Genomic DNA, 20364 nt, shown 5'->3' with positions numbered 1-20364 from the left:
GCCACAGAGGCAAATCAGAATTGCATTAACTGCATGCGAAAGGAGATTATAAACCAAAAGGGAAATGGAGTGGAATGAGTATGGGTTAAAGTGATTAAGGGCATCGTCCTTTCGCACTGATTGCGATGCATCCTGTCCCACTTCAGATATCCACACAGCTACAGGGTCATTTTAGAGCCCACGGGGCGGGGAACGAGTGGCCCTTATGAACATTCCGGAAGCGCACCGCCGAGACCCCATTCACACGAGGGGAGTATACAGATGCTGGATTCAAAAGCAAAACAGCTGTTGAGATTATACCTCAAATGACAGCATGTGAAGTGAGATTGATCGGCCGCTGTAAAGACATTCTGAACGGCCCAGTCAGTGTTGAACGGCGAGAGATACAACAGTTTTAAAAAGCTGCTTCTCGGCTACATTTACTTTCAGCCATGCACTTCCAAGCACTCAATGTGAAGCGATGATGTATTGCAGAGAAAAGGGCTGAGTCGGATTTTGCGCCACGTATTGCCACTTTTATGATGGTCATTATCTATGATCTTCCTCACATTTCAACAGGCAGTCAATGCGTAAAAAGAGGGGGGCCCTGGTCCCTAAGTGTCCTTGCTGGCTTCATAGCACAATCAATCCCAAAGGTATCCATTGTCGTTTTTGTCGATAGAGACCTTTCATTACCTTGCTAATCCAATCGATCAAAGGGGGCCTTTATATTTCACGGTGAAAGACCGCCTTTGAATATGTGACATTTATGTCATGTGACGCATCAGGTGATGGATATCCGTGGAGGAGGCGTGTACGGTAGATATCTCCGGAGAGCGCGTGTGCGTGGCTGAGCCGCCCGCTGTGCCTCCTTTACCTTTGACCCCTCCTATCCCGCCCTCTCTCTCTTCCTCCCTTAACACCCGTCCATTTAACGCCGTGTGATGCCGGGGGGATGCGCGGCGTTGAAGAAAACACAGGTTTGGAGACGGTAAGCGGCTTCAAACACCCGTTTGAATCTCCCCTCTTCCTCTGATGTTAAAAACGTCTGTTTCGCAGGACATGTGGAGCGAGAATACTAAACCCCGGCAGGCAGAACAGAAGTCATCAATCATTAGTGACGTGCATTTCCCCGCAGTGGCGGGCAGCCAAACAGCGCCGGAGTTGATGTAGGACTGCCACGATGCACAGGGCAGAGGAAGGCAGGTAATTCATTAAAACGTAAGATGTGCTTGAAGTAGCAAGAGTCGAGAGGCGAAAGAAAACGCACGAGAGCTTTGAGGATAGCCGAGCGGGGAGCGATAGAAAGGGTACTTGTCTTGGCGTCCAAGCGGGAAACGATAGAAAGGGTACTTGTCTTGGCGTCCATGTGAGCGTCCCCCGAGTACACACAGAGAGGGTGAACTTTGAACCCTGGGGGTCTTCTCAAGGCACCCGCAATGCAACTTAGCTTTATCAACAGCGGATCTATGAATAGTGGGGCGCACACTTTACCGCCTCACTCTATGAGTGAGTGAAGGGATTTGATATTGGTTTGATACCATCAGCCCTTATTGGCTTATGTTGTTTTATCTCTGTCATGTTGTTTGATCCAGCATCAAAGGACAGCATGTCAATCTGACTGTCTTTGCTTTGGACCTCTGATCTCCCTCGGAACAGCTTTGAGCCGCAGCTGATCAGAGGAAGGGTGGCAGTGTGTCTGTGTGTGCGCATCCCTGCCAATCTGGCTGGATGGCAGCCCGTTCTGTCTGGCTTTTTGAACTGCCTCCCGTGTTTGTTTGTCAAGATCCCTTTCCCTTTGTCTCTGCGTCACTGCCGGGTCACCTGCTGTCTCGCCTGAAGCCCCTCCTTCCTTCTCTGTCTGTCTGTCTGTCTGTCTGTCTGTCTGTCTGTCTGTCTGTCTGCCTGTCTGTCTGTCTGTCTGTCTGCCTGCCTGTCTGTCTGCCTACCTGTCTGTCTGTATGTCTGTCTGTCTGTCTGTCTGTCTGTCTGCCTGTCTGTTTGTCTGTCTGTCTGTCTGTCTGCCTGCCTGTCTGTCTGTCTGTCTGTGTGCCTACTTGTCTGCCTGCCTGCCTGCCTGTCTGCCTGTCTGTTTGTTTGTCTGTCTGTCTGTCTGTCTGTCTGTCTGTCTGTCTGTCTGTCTGTCTGTCTGTCTGTCTGTCTGTCTGTCTGTCTGCAGCCTGCTGTACCTGCAGCCCAGGGAGCCTCTAAAGCCGTTGTATCCTGACTGTGCTCTTTCAACCCACAGGAGGAAATGCTTCCCACTGGGATAAACACAGAAGAGTGCAGACACAGGATGTCCATGCGCTGCATGTAAACATCGGTCACAGACGCACCAACCTATTTCTGGGGTAAATAAACCTATTGTCTTGGTTAGGATATGCTTTATACTCTACGGAGCAGATGCGCGTACCGTAGCTTTGCGAGTGCAGCATAAACAGCGACTTGGCCAGTATGCAGAAAGCCCACGCATTTTACACAGCAAACAACTAACATCTTTATTCATCACACAGTGAAGACACACATCACAAGGTGGTAGAAGGCAACGGCGAAACACACACACACACACACACACACACACACACACACACACACACACACACACACACACACACACACACACACACACACACACACACACACACACACACACACACACACACACACACACACAATGACAGAAGCGTCCGCCGATGAAACTTCTCTCCTGCTCTTAACCCATGCCGACGTCCTTCCCCCAAGGGCAGCCTGGAGCAGACCGTAGGCAGCGTGCATGCTGGGACGCGCCCGGGGACCAACCAAGCGCTCCTGTCTGTGTTCGTCGGGGACAGACAGCGTTAGATATCTGTTTTTCTGCATGTTTCTGCATGAGAGGTCCGGAGACCTTCTTGCTGTGAGGTGACAGTACTAGGTACTGCACCACTGTGCTACACATGAGCGATCTTAGGGGTCAGTGTCTTGCTCAAGGACACTTTGGCACTGTCGGTATTGGGGACTGGCATCGAACCGGGGACCTTGCGATCCACAGCCGGCCCCTCTACCTCCTGAGCTACGTGCCGCATGTTCGGTACAGTGAATGCACCGAACCTGCAGCTCATCACGCAACCGGCGCATGTCACCACCGCTCTCAAACCGCTGTGTGCGCAGCGTAAACAGGGACTCGCAGTCTTGTCCACAATGTTAGGCTACTGTACCTCTGTGTAAATGACTGCTTTAAATGATGAGGACTGATGTGGTATCTTTAGGCTGGTCGTATCGGGGGCAGGCGGACATTAGGCTAGCGGACGCAGCTAAACAGCGACTTGGCCAGTCTGCAGAATGTGAACGCTGTGCCTGGACATTTAGTTGTTCCAAACCTGCGGCTGATCACATAATCAGTACATTACTGCCCTGGACTGATGTGGTATTTTTAGGCGGGTCGTTTTTGCTGTTGATTGTTTTGCATCAGTCACACTGTATTTTGCAAGGGCACTGATTGCGGAGTCAACCTCCTCTGTTTAATCATTGTAGGCTATCCCTGATATAAATTAATTGTATAAAGCCTATTGTTTACAAAACCTTGTAAGTGCCCCTGATTGGTGCCGATTGTCTAATCAGTGAACGTCTGCATTATAATGCATCAGTTTTGTTGTTGTTCTCCACATTATAATTGTAACTTACTGCTTTTGAATAATTTTAGGCCTAATACATTGGGACATATTAAATCTATCTGAGACCAATTTGGTTAGTATGCAACCTAGTATAGTTACAGTACTATGCGTCAGTGCTGCCTGTACGAATACAATAGCATACACTGTAAAAAAAAAAAAAAATTCTGTAAATTACTTTTATTAAACATATTTGCCATAAATAAAGGTTATAATCTGCAAATTGATTTAATAAGAACTGTAATATGACAGTAAGTGATAACTTTTGCTTACTATTAAAGTGATTACTTTTATACATTTTACCGTTTTTCACTTACTTTATTTATTTATTCATGTTTTATAGTGTATCAGATTATCACAATATTTAATCATACTTGTGCCCCCTCATGCAGTTCATATACCCCCCTTAAGACTGCTTGGCGACGGGTCTGCCTCTCAGCTCGACTCCTCGGTCTGCTCGCATGGCTGCTGCCATTCCTTCTGGAATTTCCCCAGGCAAACGCACTAACTCTATTACACCTTCTTTTCAAAGGCAGATAAATGTCACTGCAAAACAGACTCGCGCCTTCCCTCTAAGTTTTCATAGAGAATGCATAATGGGCCTGTCCTTTCGTATCTCCTCCCATGTTTGTGTGTCATTACAGTACAAGAGGAAAATTGACAGGGGAAGAATGAAAGAGTAGAGCAGTGTGCACTTCCTCCCCAGGTAATGCCATATTGGTTATCTGGCACCCTTATTCAGCATGGATCAAACGGCGCGGCGAGTACCCGAGCCATGGAACAGCCGTATGTACAGCAAGATACAGGATGAAGAGGATGAGAGAGGTGTTCGCTCACTAATGGGTGAGTGTTTGAAGTCCCCTACATGCCTAATTGCCGACCGAATACACTACAGCATGCTACGTATCTGAAAGGTCATCTTGCCTGCTGGAATTCAGAAATATATTTTGACGTACTCCCGGCTTGCCTCAGAGTGTTTTGTTTTTTTTAAGCAATTGAGTAATGACCTTGGTTGAAGAGTAAAAATAACATACCTTTACCACAGGGAGCCCTGACGATAAAAGACAATTGAATCATTGTTCTTCCTTGTTAAGTGTTTTAGGTATCCATTTACAGTCTACTCTCTCTGCTAGGGCAGGTTGTGATGTCACTAAACATGGTTAACTACTGTAGAGGAACACAAGACTTAGTATTTCCACTGTGACCTGCTCTGTACATTGTGTGTGTGTGTGTGCGTGCGTGCGTGCGTGCGTGCGTGCGTGTGTGTGTGTGTGTGTGTGTATGTGTGTGTGTGTGTGTGTGTGTGTGTGTGTGTGTGTGTGTGTGTGTGCGCATGCGTCGGCGTGAGTCGGTCGCAAATTCTAACACGCTAGAATGCACACGAATTATTAAATCTCACCCGTTGTAGCTGCCGTCGTAAATGCAGAAAGAGTCAATAATGACAGTGCTAAGATTACTGATCATAATGTGTGTGTGTGTGTGTGTGTGTTAATGTGCGTGTGTCTGCGTGTATGTGTTTGTGTGTGCATGTGTGTGTGTATCCAATATGAGTCACTGGTATATCAGGCAAGGGCCAGGAATTAATCTCACCATGATTCTAACAAAGAGAAAAACATAAGAGTAGTACTGTAGCACAACCTTTTGGGCGGAGACAGCAAAACAAGCCATGATGCCATGAAACGCTTTTGGCTCTTATCAACAACAAAGGTAACCGCACAGTCTGAGCTGTCCCAATTATGCAATATAGAAAATATTCAGTAGTCAATTATTATTCACTTTGTGTTCTATTATTAATTTTACATCAAACTATTGTCCTACAGATATGAAAGTCTGGGAGAGCAGAGGAGAGAGGAGCATGACAGCCCCAAGTAATGTCAGTCAAAGACATTTTACAAAAGCAGTGTAAACATTTACCTCTGGTTGCCTTGCTGTGGACAGAGTTTTATGTAGGAGAGGTGGCGGTGGTGTGGGTCATACCTCGCATTCCCTGGAACCCGAGATGGTGTAGGTGCAGGGTCCCGTCCCATTAACAAGCACATCCATGGCCTCTGAATTGGTGGGCTTGTAGTCCACATAGTACTCCTGCAGCGGGGAGCTCAGCGTGCGCTCCGTCTCGCGGGATTTTTTCCGGCGCTTGCGGGCGGCGGCCGAGTGCTCCTGCAGCTGCTTGACGCTGCTGGGATAGCGCTTCCAGGACACGTAGATCACCAGCAGGATCATGGCCACCGACAGGAACAGGGCGACGCTTCCGGCCACGATCTTGTGGAAGGACACGGGTTCCAGGTCCTGCTCAGGTGGTGGCACTGCGGGCGGGGTAGCAGCCGACGATGTGGGCCGTCCTCCGGATCCGGATCCGGATCCGACTCCTCCGTTCCCGGCTCTGGTGGGTGAGGTGGGGAGGGCCGGGCGACGCTCGGTCTGGGCCGGGCCGCTGGAGGGGAGGGGCGGGGTGCTGGAGGTGAGGGGGGTGACAGGGTTGGACCGGCACACGGCGTGAGCCTCCACCGCGTCCATCACCTTCTCACCCTGGGCCTCCTTTGGGGCAGCGCAGATCATGGTCGTCTCCTTGTTCCCGCGGAAGTTCCTCAGCCAGGCCACCAGGGGGCAGACCACAGGGCCACAGTCCCACACGTTCCCCGCCAGGCTGATCGTGGTCAGGGAGATCCAGGTTGCGACGGCCTCCTGGGACACGTTGGTTAGCTTGTTGGAGTCCAGGTTGAGGGTCTGTAGATTGGGCAGGTATTGGTAGACCCCAGCATCCACCTCCTGTAGGTCATTCCCAGACAGATCCAGTTTCTGCAGGGAGGTCCACGTCCATGTCAGACCCTGGCTCATGGAGCGGATGCGGTTCCACTGCAAGTAGAGGGCCCTCAGGTTGTAGAGCCGTGGGAAGTGGGAGAAGTTGATCTTGGAGAACTGGTTGTGCTCCAGGTGGAGCTCGGTGAGCTTGAGCAGGCCTGAGAAAGCGTTACGTGTGATACTGCGCAGGCGGTTGTAGCCCAGATCCAGGAACTCCAGGTTCCGGCAGTCTTGGAAGAGACGTACCGGGATGCTCTTCAGAGAGTTGGAGCGCATGTGGAGGCTGAGAAGCTTGCGCAGGCCCTGGAACTGCCCCGGCTGTAAGGCATGCAGCTTGTTGTAGGACAGGTCCAGATTCCGGAGGTTGGGGACAGGGTGGAAGGTGGTGTTGTGAAGCGATGTGATCTTGTTGGAGCTCAGGATCAGCTCCTTGAGCCTGCGGACCCCCTGGAAGGCCAGGCTGTCCACAGACGCGATGTAATTGTGGTCCAGGTAGAGCCAGATGAGCTGGTTGAGGCCTATGAACTGCCCAGCCCTCAGGCTGGCCAGGCTGTTGTAGCGCAGGGAGAGGCCTTGGCAGCCCCCGGACAGGTTCTTGGGGACATCGCGAAAGGCGCTGGACTCACAGTAGACAATCTTCCCATCGCAGCGACAGCTCTTGGGGCACGGGCGCTCGCTAAGGGACGGGGTCGCTGCTAGCCACACCTGCAACAGCAGTGGCACCATCAGCCAGCGGCGCCTTGCGGCAGAGCCTGCACACAGAAGAAGGGGGGTAAAAAAAAAAAGACAAAAGGGGGGTGGGTCAACAGAGAGACACTTTTACAGAGCCTTGAGAATCCTTGTAGCAGAATCCAGTTAGAATAAGCGCCAAAGAGCTACAGTACTAGACACCTCCCCCCCCCACAGAGTAGAGTAGAATAGTCTACACTTTTACTGAGCCACTTTTTGCTGTTCCTGCCTTTGTGAATTGTCGACCGTTTGCAGCTAAATCTAAGAATTTTGTGTAATATGATACATATTTCACTTCCGACGATTGTGTTGTATTCGCCCTGCTTCTTGCTCAGAAACGTTTGTTCCATCTGGAAGACATTATTCAAAGTGCCAGTCCCAGGTAACGAGCGCGGAAGCTGGGCTGCATGCGTCCAAGCCATTCAGAGAGACTTCGTACAGAAGAAGCACAAGCCTCTCAGCGCATGACCTAACGTCAACCATGACCTAACGTCAACCATTATCTAACGTCAACCATGACCTAACGTCAACCATGACCTAATGTTAATCATCACCTAATGTTAATCATGACCTAACGGCAATCATGACCTAACGTCAATCTGACCTAACGTCAACCATGACCTAATGTTAATCATGACCTAATGGCAATCATGACCTAACGTTAATCATGATCTAATGGCAACATTTGATACAATTGACCTAATGGCAATCAAGGACCTAACATCAATCATGACCTAATGGCAATCAAGGACCTAACGTCAAACAAGCACATTACGTTTATCCCCACCTACCTGTAACTGCGTGACAAATTTTGTCATAGTTGGAAAACCTGTATAACTCTATGTCCAATAGTAACCTATGTAACCTAACATTTAGAGCAAGCACTCAAAGAAAATAGGATAGACTATTAGAATAGACTATTATTTTACTGAGACAGCAAGCATAGTTGTTATGTACAAAGCCAAATGTACTTGCCAATGGGAAAAATTAATTGTAGCGCGTGCCCACAGGTGGTGGGTTTTGGTATGTGTAACAGACGAACGCACGTACACGCACACGCAACTAACGTACAGGGGTCAATATGACCCCCCCCCCACACACACACACACAGAGACACACACACACACCTCGATATCATCGAGTGGGGGATAATGATGGTTTTAACTGTCTCACTGCAATGGACCACAGCAGCAGACTGCCCTCGGCTCCGTCTACATTCACAACCTTCCAACAAGCCACCGCAATGCTAACAGCAGCACTGATGATTCAGAAGACACAGCCAGCACACAACAAATGAACATGCAGGAGCTGGGGATTGTATACTGTACAGACGTCTGGAGGCTTATTAATTTAGAATCAAGCCAATTCATATTGAAGGCTTCTGAGAGAATCATCCATTTCGCCACCCCAGTCCCAAACAAAAGTGTCATTTTAAAATCCCGTCTGACATTCAACAACTCAATTCAACAAAAGAAAATATATGAATAGTTAACTCAAAGTATGCCACAGGCAAAAGGAAACTGGAATTAATAGTATATGAGGACATTATGGTGCTCTCTCCTTAGCTTGACTGTTCAAAGAGTCTATGGATGTGTTTCTGACCCTATTAACACAGTGATAATGACAGATGTTGAGTATACGTTCAGCCCAGTGGGATATCAGGTCTCATCTGTAGGTGAGAGTAAGCTGTTTCCATTAAAGTCACTCTCCTTACAGAGTCACTAACGATCTGTCATTAAGATGCATTGATTTCCTCTGGAGACATGCGTTCAGCTCTTATGTGTGCGCTTTCCGGACTAAATATATTTTTTATCGAGATAATATTAATGGGGTGGGGTGTGGTCAAGCAGAGTACACTTGAATTATTGGTTTTCTATATGAAAGACAGAAAGCCAGAGTTTCAGTGAGACAGAGAAATGAGAACCAAATTACTAACATGTACATGTAAAAGCCTGTTAATGGTACTTGCATCAAATCAAATCAAACTTTATTTTCTATAGCGCATTTCATACACAGAGGCAACACAATGCGCTTTACAGAGAGCAATGGGAGGGTGGGCATAGGTCCCACCCCTACATATTCCAGAGGGAAGCAAAAAAAAACTGTTTCACCTGGGGGCCAGAAAAGTGAGATGTAACAATTCTTCCCTGACCTCTCTCAATGAGACGATCGAGCAAGCTCCTGGAAAATGTTTGTCTATTGGCTTAGAACATATACTAGGGGTGTAACGATACACTTATCTCACGATACGATACACGATATTGGGTTGATGATAACAATACGATACGATACACTAAGTGCAGGTGTGAAGCGTTGCAGTAGCGCTGCTGTTCACACCAATAGTGCATTTCTCCACATTTCTACTCCAATACACTGTGAATTTAGAGCTTAACTGTTGTAATATCATGGATAGGTCTAGAGAAAAAATACATGTTTGTTACCAGCGTTGTGTAGCCAGCGTTCACTGATATACAATAAACATATCACAATATTGTTTTCACCTTGACGATACGTATTGTGACGTTTCTGTATCGCGATATATTGTGGCACGATATATTGTTACACCCCTAACATATACACAGCAGTAAGCAGCTGCACTGCAACAACGTGTACTGTATGTACATTATTGTTTTCAATATTCATGTTACAGCAGGTTTGTCAGAATCCATTCTTTGACAAAGGGAAGCTGAGCATCAGACAGCATACTGTATGTTATGTTAACTACAGTAACATAACCATTGTGTTGTCTGCCAAGCATCTGCTGATCCCATATGGGGTTTTGCATGTATGTGGGGGTGTTTGTTTGTGTGTGTGTGTGTGTGTGTGTGTGTGTGTGTGTGTGTGTGTGTGTGTGTGTGTACGCGCATCATATTTGTTTTTCTAAAGAATCATCTGAAGCATTAGTTATACATGGAGAACTATGGGATTCTGAGGATAGTGGGTGATTGTGATTGAAGGCTATTGATTATACCAACACATTCAGTGTTGAATCCCAAGCAGGAGGAACTATTGATCAAAATCATGTTTTGTGCTTTGAGATGAAGGCAAAATGATTTTGTCAAGTTTGTAAACAAGGTAAAGGGAACAAGACTACTAACAATGTACCCTGCTGTCTCTCAAAGGGCAACAGAGCTGTTGAGAATGTATAACAATGTTTCATAATGTGCCGTGAACATGTTCTATAATGTGCCATGTGCATTTAAGGTAATTGGAAAAGGCCTCGTGAGTGAGACAAAAATGTGTGTGCTGTTGAACCAGAAGATGCTGGTCTGATTTCACGGTGTTATGTCTGAGTGGCGTCCCGAGAGACTACAGAACGCAGGTCCTATTCCTCACATGTCCCCATGCTATGCCGCTTCATTAAAAGCAGCATCCTTCGGCTTGCGCCCCCCCCCCCCACAGAGAACCTTTGTACCCTGACTGACGCCGCGTGTAGTTTAATGAGCGCTCAGTTCACTAATGCCTCCGTAAGCTCCCCCCCCCCCCTCCCTCTGATGTTCTAATCTCATTCACAGAGAGGAAGACAAGTCGCCCTCTGAGGTGTCACTCACAAGCTGTGTGTGTCTCTGTTGCCCCCCCCCCCCCCCCTCGCTCTCTCATCCAGACTTCTCTGATCATTAGCATTCGTCTAGCACTGCTCCATCGCCATCCAAACTATCACCTCTGGCAGAGCGTGACTTTCACCAGCCTGTTACCACCGAGGAATATATTTTAAAAATCATCCTTGACCCATGTGGCTTTAATCTAAATGTCTAGCAGTAGCCCACTTGTTTTCAGTCATGCAGTCATTACCGCCTTGGCAAAACCTTGGCCACCCTCATGTTTGAAGTCTCACACTCCTATGCCATTTTTCTAGTCTTCCAGAAACCTTTTTTTCTTTTTGTTTTATGTCTCTCCCTGCTACTGCAATTACAACTTTAATTGTAATGAATTCCTCGAACATTCATTTTGAAGTGAATTATATTAAAACACTGTGCACATAAATTTAGTGTTTCATTGCAAAACACTAATCCATCATTTGGAAAATGACTGATCTACTGCTGAAAAATAATTACTGGCAATATTTAGTATTTTTAAGAAATATATTGAGGGATTAATGTCAGTCAACCAAAACATAGTTAACATTTTGGAATGAAATGTTAAATGTTATTTTGCTGTATTTAAACTCAATGTGAATGGTTGAGGTGCCTAAAGCTACATTTATTACCCACTATCTGCACCCTAAAACACCAAAGAAACTATCCACTTCAAAACAGGCTTAACCATGCCCTTTTTCATCACCTTTAACATATTGAGGGATCAAGTGCACAGCACTCTACCACTAATCTAAAATAAAACAAAGATTTTAGTTTAATACATTGTTAGGTGGACCATTGCTCTCTGAACACACACGATGGCCCATTGTAATGCAGCCTGCCATTGACAGAGCTGCTATCAGGCGCAGCCACGCCCACAGAGTGGATAGTGATTGGACCGGAGCCGGAAACAGAGTAGCGGAAGTCCCCTTAGACGAGCCTATGCTATCCTATTAGTCTCCAATTATCATTGAGATGACGGCCAGGCCTGCCAAGCCCGGCCCCTTTTTTCAGTCATTGGGGACCAGTATTTCCTGTCTTATGTTTGCGTTGCTTGGAGGAAACACAGGCTTCTTTGTATACTAGCAAAATGCACAGGAAATGTAACCTATTGGTTTTGTATTCGCTACACTGATTAGGGTAGAGTGAGGTCTGTATGGACAAGTGGTTAGGAAGATATATTTGGAGTGGGTTCCACTCTGCACCGTGCTGCACACATGCCACTCAAGCATGCACGCACGCACGCACACACACACACACACACACACACACACACATACACACACACACACACACACACACACACACACACACACACAATGTGCGTTTTGTTTCTGCCTTGTGTCTGTTTTCTGATTTCCCTTGGTGGCAACAGTTCCGCCAACTAGGAGTGAGAATATCCAATCAACCCTCACCCTCCAGTGCACACCAGCTGATTCTGTCATTCTCCTTCTCACCACCATCCCTGCTCCCACTCATTCTCTCTCTCTCCACCTTCACACTGGAAGCAGCTGCTGAACGCAACCAGCCTGCTTCTGTGGATAATAAATGTAGATGAAGGTAATTTCCTCATAAGTTTTTTTTTTTAAGGTTTGTCTCAAAGTCTTCTATTATTCTATGAAATGTTGCATGCTTTAAATTGTCACGAGTCATGCATTAACCTAAACAAAATCTCGAACCAATAATTCTGGCCAAATTCATCAATGGACAAGTTTGAACTAGAAGTGAATGCATCCTTGGTCTTATTGTCTTCTATGTAATCTCCTTTAATAGGCTCTCCCCTGGGTAGTGCATCACACTGTGTACGGGTCCCTGAACTGCCCAATGAGCGGCCTCATCCAGGTGGCTTCACCCTGCTTCCCATTAAGACTGTGACTGCACTAAAACCATGCAGATGGGCAATAGGCCTGTCCCTGATGCCAGTGGGAGCTGCAGTTCGCCCAACCACCCTGCCTACCCTCCATGCACATGCTGCTGCATTTTATTTAGTCATTTATAATTGTTTGTATTTTTGGGACATTTTAGCCTGGGAGGCCAGGGGAGTGTCAGTGTGCAGCCAACTGAGTGGCTCTTCATGAACTGACTGTCCACTTTGCACCTTGGTGGAGTTCTGCTAATGAACTAGAAACAAATAGATTTCTGGTGTGCTGTGTTGTTGCTGCTGCTGTGAACCACTGCACTCTAAGTGCAATTACTCATATACACTCTTTTAAAAGCATACGTTTGCCCAATTCTCTATTAACAAAACATTTAGCATTTACAGTGTTTTCCAAGCAAGGGCCAAACTATGGAAACTATGGCAAATTAATTCTCATGTGCGGTCTAGTTTTTTAAACTATCATTGTCATCATCAGTCAGAGAATGACTGTTTTAAGGAAATAGCATGCTTGGTCAGTTATCTGATGGCCTAATCTAATGTAGGCTATATGTGAAAAATGACAGGCATAATTAGTTATCTCACACCGCAATTGTATAATAATGGTTGGCTGAGCCATTGGAGCCTATGGCTGGTTGTGTGCCGTTCTATCGTTGCAGTGCAGTAACCCACAGTTCTGTAGGTCGATATATCAAGCTGTCTGGCAATTAATGGCATTGCACAGCCAGTGCACTTGGCCATCGACAGAAGATATATAGAAAGGAGGTGGAGACGAAGCTACCTCTGGCTACCATAAGGGAGGTATCTTATTCTTAAACCCGAGAGGGGGGAAGGAACACAAACATACTGTAGGCCCTACAAGACCCCCCCCCCCCCCCCCCCCACACACACACACACACACCACCACCACCACCACCTTTCTCACTCTCTTTCTTTCTTTCTCTCTCTTCCTTTTTCTCTACTCTCTCTCTCTCTCTCTCACACACTAACACACACACACACACACACACACACACACACACACACACACACACACACACATGAACGGAGATAAAAGAAGGCCCCCTCTCTCTCTAACACACACATACAATTGAGGTACCATTTGAAGGCCTTTTCACGCTCGAAATAACATTCATCATAGTAAACGCCATGCAATAAGACTAAATGCTCGACAATTGACGGAGCAGCCAGAGCAACGGCGCGCGGTGTTCCCGGCAAGACGGGGATCATTAATAGCAGGTGTAAGGTAGGGAGGTTTGGGTTAACGAGGACAATAATGGATCCCATTAAAGTTTGCATGCGTGATTCACCAGACGGCAGCCTAGTTAAAGTAGGCTACTCCTGAATCTTAAAATATTTTTGTTTAGACTTAATATTTGGTAGAATAATACAGACACAACTAGATTGTGGCGCACACAGCCTCCATAAAGGCTATGATTATGCAGGACCATGCTTTATAAACTTGACTTGCTTCCAAGTCGTGATTAGCATTCCAGTCTCAATCAATGATCCGACTACAGTCCGCCTTGCAAAACAGGAGATATGGACGCACCAAATCGTCGAAAGTGAGCAAAGCGATATTTTGGACTACAGAACTATGTCAGAAATGTTGCCACGCTATTCTGTATAGCAGTTTGCTGTGAAGCGGTTACCGCAAAGAGATGGGTTGAAAAACAGAAACCTCATTGCAGCCCTTCGACGCTTGACTATATGACATTATGCGGGCAATTTGACCATGCTGAATAACCTACAGTTTACATATCAGTAGACTACAATCTGATTTCAGTGACAATGTGAAACAAGTAGCCCATTCTACACATTTCGAAATATCCTATTCTACCCAGTCAGAAAGTCTCCTGGCATGTTGACAGACATTTTAGGGTGAATAGCCTGCTGATTGTTTTCCCCGCCACACAGATTACATTTGATAACCTACATTTACAAGCACATGCACTTACCCATATCGGCTTATCTGTCAACTGCTGTCCACAGGTTTTAATGCCTTCTAGCGCGCGACATCCGAGTCCGCATGACACGCGCTCTCCTCAGACGGATAGGATCCCGTTCTAATCCAGAAACCCCAGTCGCTTCGCGCAGTCGCTGATTCCAATGCGCACCTGCCCGTTCCTGCTCTCGAAATGTAACCGACTCAGACGGATATCCGTGTAAATCCCGTAGTTTCGCCGTGTAACATGTCTCACTTACTTCCAACAAAAGAGACAATACTGGTCTAGTAGTCTAAAGGCTATCCATAAATTGTTCCCGCGCAAAAATCGTGTAGATAGGGTGTCCGAAACCAGAGAGCGCGACAGCAACGATTCAGCATCCAACAAGATTCCACAATCATAGACGTCAAATCCAAAATCAGCTTGATGTCGAAGTTTGACGATCCACGTGAAACGTTCTTATTACCCTCCATTCATCCATCATGGAAAATACATAAACACCGGTTTTCCTTGCAGGAGGCTATTGGAGCTACACCATATTTCCCTTGAACCTTGATATGACTGACGGGGAAATAAACTCTCCTCCTACTCAGAAATGTAAACCTGGTAGGCGGAGCGCAGACCGTTCCTATAGCCTACTTTTGCTCGGTACCAAAACAAAACTTTTCCCCCCTATCAGCCCAATGATGTATGCTTGCCGTTCATTTTCAAACAGAATAGTAAGACTAAGTAGCCTACAGGCGTTTAGTGGTCAATCATATTTGGACGAACTTTGTCAGGAAGAATCGGAATGCCCTCTTCTGGTGAGAGAGCGATTCCCGCATAGACAAACGCGCACACACAAACACACACACACACACACACACACACACACACACACACACACACACACACACAGCCTACGTAATTGCGTGAACGGATCTGCAGTTTATGAAACCTCCGCATTTTCATGTGACAATATAGCTAATAGCATTTCGTTTTTGCGCCATATGTAAACTAATATTAAACAATGCCTTCCACCTGTTTTGTCTAGGTTTCACTTCAGTGCCATGAATTCCCTACAGTCGAGACACGTAAGAGAAGCGCTACTCATCTGGACAGCCATTTCTCTGTCCATGGTGCTGATGCCATGGGTTGCGCCTGCTGTCTCTGTCCATGGTGCTGAGGTCTATGGGTCGCGATCCTTTCTCTGTCCATGGTGCTGAGGTCTATGGGTCGCGATCCTTTCTCTGTCCATGGTGCTGAGGTCTATGGGTCGCGATCCTTTCTCTGTCCATGGTGCTGATTCCTTTGGACACGTCTCCTCGATTTCTCGCGTTTCAAAAGGTGGTGCGTTTTTACTATGCGTCGTTATCATTTTAAACAACAGCAAGCACAATTCATCGTCCTTTATTGTTATGATACATACTTTTGAACAGTCTACTACAGAACAAAGGATAGGCCTACATGTTGCCTAGCCTAGCCTAGTTTCAGAGAGCTGGTCAATTCCATTACACACGTTTAGGCTACAGCTATGTCAGCCTTTAGCTGACCATGGTTTTATGTGATTTCCTGTATGGCTAGGTCTATATTTTATTGTCGTTGTTGTACTTTTATTTATTTTATGTAGCTTTTATTTGCAGGGGAGCCAATTGAGACCACGGTCTCATTTGCAATGGTGCCCTGGTTAAAAAGCAAAGCAGAACAAAACATCACACATGAATAAAATAGTTCAGATCTAAAGATGTCCCTTATAGTCTAAGGTGACCCTTATTGTTTATTTGTTCGTGGCATATTGCAGTATGGCCTTTGTCACTAATCTGTATTGGGAAAGCAGTGTTGCTTTATCGACACCTTTTCTCCCAGGCACCACAGGGCTGGAACTTGTAAAAGCCAGTAATAACACAGCTGCATGTTTAATGTGTCGTTGACTCTGGGGTAGCTCTGTTTATTAAGTCTGAAGTGAAACAGACAGATATGAGAAGAGAAGATATATAACATTTACTAATAAAACATAACATAGGTATTTATCCTAGGTATTTATCCTAAATGTGTTTTATGCCTCTTTTTCTTATCTTTTTTTGTGTTCTTATCTTTTTTTTAAATGCATCTCACTGCCTCGCATCATTGCACAATGATTGTGTGTGAAGGTCAGCTGATCTGAACGTTTCCAGGACCAGCAATACCAAATGATTGCTTTTCAAATAATAAAGTACAGGTAGTCTCATTACAGATCATCATTACAGATCATCTAAAACAGAGAAGAAACAGAGGAGTTGACTTAGTTGAGTCAGTTGAGTTAGTAGTCAGTTGAGTTATAGTTGAGTCAGTTGAGTTAGTAGAGTCAGTTGAGTTAGTTGAGTCAGTTGAGTTAGTAGAGTCAGTTGAGTTAGTTGAGTCAGTTGAGTTAGTAGAGTCAGTTGAGTTAGTTGAGTCAGTTGAGTTAGTAGAGTCAGCCGCGTAGCCAGGGGTGGGCAGCCCCCACCCACTTGGAAACCCTGCCCACCCAATCAGTTTGGTCTTTAAAAAAGAAAAGAAAAAAGTTATTATTATATTTTGTAAAGGATTGTATTAGCAACTCACCTGTTCAAGAAGTACTACCAGGATCCTCACTCTTATTGTATTCTTAGTTTGCTATTCTTCACTGTGCCTTCAGCGCTAGATTAGATGCTCTGTCACTTGTTTTAGAAAGGAGATGCACTTGTGAGTTCTAGCAAGTACTATAGTAGTATACTGACATGTCCTACATTAAATGTAATTATTGTAAGTCGCTTTGGATAAAAAGTGTCAGCTAAATGACTAATATAATGTATATGTAATGTATTATATCACCAGTCTCCATACATATTTAATAAATATATCAATAGTTTAAGTATCATTTGATAAGGCGAGCAAGCCACCCACACCCAATCATCTTATCATGTTTGCGATGTGAGCCCCGAGGTGTTGTGAGTTGAATGGCTTTGTGCTAGATGCCAAACAGTAGCTAACATTAAACTGATGCTGAACTAAAACTGCTACAGACAGCACAGAAATGGCCATATCTTTGGCTAGGAAGGTTGTATCACCTCGGGGGTTGGTTTCTGCGTGTCCAGAGGACTCATGTGCTTTTGACAGTCCAAAAAATATACTTTGTGCACACATTGTACCTCTCGCCTACTTCCATGTACAGTATGCCCACCCACCTGTTAATTCTGGCTACACTACCTGTACTTTGTTGAATGAGTTGAGTTGAATTGAGATAACCTCACAGTGTCCAAGTAGGAGGTAACTTTGGTACTGACATCACCCTAGGGCACACCGATGTAAGATGTCCTTCAGGATTATCATCTGGTCTGAATATTCCTCACGTCGCCGGTCATCCATGTGGGTGTCCAGATCTCCCGTGCCCCCTGGTGATGACCATTAACCAGAGAGGCTGTGACTTTTACCTGCAGTGAGCCTGTGTGTCCAAATGGAGCTGTTGCTCCTATTAACTCGCATATCATCATGCACTTCTACTTGCGTATCCTCTACCATCCAATTTGGCTGATGGTTTTAGCTTTGGACCCAGTTCAACAAGCTGAGACCATTCTGCTGACAGCAGTGAAACAATTAATACCCTGTGAGTTTCTGGCGCCAGAGGCAGTACGGGTCTATGGACCTTAGCAGTGAAGTACTACTGAATATTATCCTCAGGATTATGTCTCCTGCTTTATAGTGTCCTACCATCTCACCTGCTATATAGTGTCCTGTCATCTCATCTGCTATATAGTGACCTGTCATATCATCTGCTAGATAGTGTCCTGCCATCTCACCTGCTATATAGTGACCTGTCATCTCACCTGCTATATAGTGACCTGTCATCTCACCTGCTATATTGTGACCTGTCATCTCACCTGCTATATAGTGACCTGTCATCTCACCTGCTATATACTGTAGTGACCTGTCATCTCACCTGCTATATAGTGACCTGCCATCTCACCTGCTATTTAGTGACCTGTCATCTCACCTGCTATATAGTGACCTGTCATCTCACCTGCTTTATAGTGACCTGTCATCTCATCTGCTATATAGTGTCCTGCCATTTCACCTGCTAGATAGTGCCCTGCCATTTCACCTGCTAGATAGTGACCTGTCATCTCACCTGCTATATAGTGACCTGTCATCTCACCTGCTATATAGTGACCTGTCATCTCACCTGCTATATAGTGACCTGTCATCTCACCTGCTATATAATGACCTGTCATCTCACCTGCTATATACTGTAGTGACCTGTCATCTCACCTGCTATATAGTGACCTGTCATCTCACCTGCTATATAGTGACCTGTCATCTCATCTGTTTCAGGTGCTTCACATCAATACCTTTCCTAAACTACCTCTATAAGATTTGACCTGATGATGCAGTTTTGTTTATCTGGTTTTCATGCACAATGCATTCAGCACCTGCTTTCCTTGTACGTTTTGTGCGTCGGTTCTGTATGCAAGTGTCTCTGTGTCTGACACAAGCCCCGGCGTCAGACAATCTCCAGGGTGATGGACAACCCTGTTCTCTCCTTCTCATGTTCACATTAGGCCAGGCCGTGTTCTTCTTCTGTATCTTGTCTTTCCTCCATTCCCTCTAATCTTAACACCGGCAGAAATGCCTCAACCCGCCTCGAGGCATTTCTCAACCTGCTGCAGGAACCTGCTCTTATAAAAAGAAGAAAAGAAAGGGAAATTGATAGTTGCGGGAGAAATAATAAAGCAAATACTAAAGTAAAGCATCTTAGCTACTGTACAATATATTGGGTTTCCTATGCTGAATTATAATAAAATGGTGTCAAAGTTGTTGCGGTAAAGCTGGAACCAGTAAATCCATGTTTGTGGGTTGACTCCATTAACCTTCACCCCAAGCTGGGCCCCAATCTGGAGGGCTGTGTAGCAAACTGCACAGAAGGGGTGTTGTGATTGGCTGAATATACATTTACGAATAGTTAATGTTTAACCACCAGGAGCAGGAGTGTTATGAACAAGAGGCATTCTTGAAGTGTGGATATTGCATTTGGCACTTGGTTGGGTACAGTAGTAAGAGAGAGAGATAAGAGAGCTTCGGATTTTTTTGACGCGCAGTGCAAATCTTGATCGGGATCTTATCCGTTTTTGACATTTGTTACATTTTCCATCACTGACTTGACCCCCCTCTCTCACCGTACCTGTATAGCCCTACTGAGTTCCACATGTCTTCACTCCCTGCATTTTGTCCTGGTAAAGATGGGATTGGAGGCGGGCATCTGTGTGTGTCAGTGCATGGCCATCTGTCTCCTACCCACGGGGTCTCCATGGACACAAGCTCATGTAGGTAGAACAGGGCCGGGCTGCCGATCTCGCGTGTGCAGCGGCTCAGTATATGCAAGGTCTGTATGATGCAACTGTACGATATAAACACATAGAAAACAGTGCCGCACGCCTACGTCTATGTTAAAGCCAGAAGCATGTCGGCTTTCCTGCTGCCCTATTAGGCCAGTGTATGAACTGGAATAACAACAGGTTGTGCACTAATGGATGCATATCTCTCCATTCCGTGAAGTGGCAGCCATTGCGAAAAGGAAACCCAGATAGCAAGCGGATGTGTAATAATTCTGGGCCATATATGGGCCGGAACTAAGCCACAAGGGCCAGATCTGGCCTGTATATGGCCCAAATCCGCTTGATATCTGGGAAGGTAGTATTACACTACCGGCAAAAAAAACAACAACATCAGTAATGTTTCTTGATTGCATACCGTACCTTCAAATCTCACCTTTAACTCTGAGGCTGCGACGCCATGTTTGTTTTCTCAACATGTCAAGAGTGTCTGGCTTCAACATGCTC

General features: G+C 45.8%; 1 protein-coding gene across 1 annotated transcript in view; it reads right to left on the bottom strand.

Moving 5' to 3' along the window:
• The window catches only part of LOC311322782 (leucine-rich repeat transmembrane neuronal protein 4), a gene marked incomplete at both ends in the record, with an annotated part of 185468 nt that overhangs the window by 68852 nt on the left and 96252 nt on the right, over positions 1-20364 (bottom strand). Inside the window, one exon of the mRNA XM_084454896.1 lies at positions 5604-7177. Coding sequence (XP_084311022.1) covers positions 5604-7177 — 1574 coding nt within the window. The remainder of the gene's footprint in view (positions 1-5603; positions 7178-20364) is intronic.

The sequence above is a fragment of the Borostomias antarcticus genome (genome assembly GCF_949987555.1).
Source record: "Borostomias antarcticus genome assembly, chromosome: 2".
In the NCBI taxonomy this organism is placed as follows: Eukaryota; Metazoa; Chordata; class Actinopteri; order Stomiiformes; family Stomiidae; genus Borostomias; species Borostomias antarcticus.
Note: the sequence above shows the minus strand (reverse complement) of the source record. Positions and strands in the feature narration are given on the sequence as shown.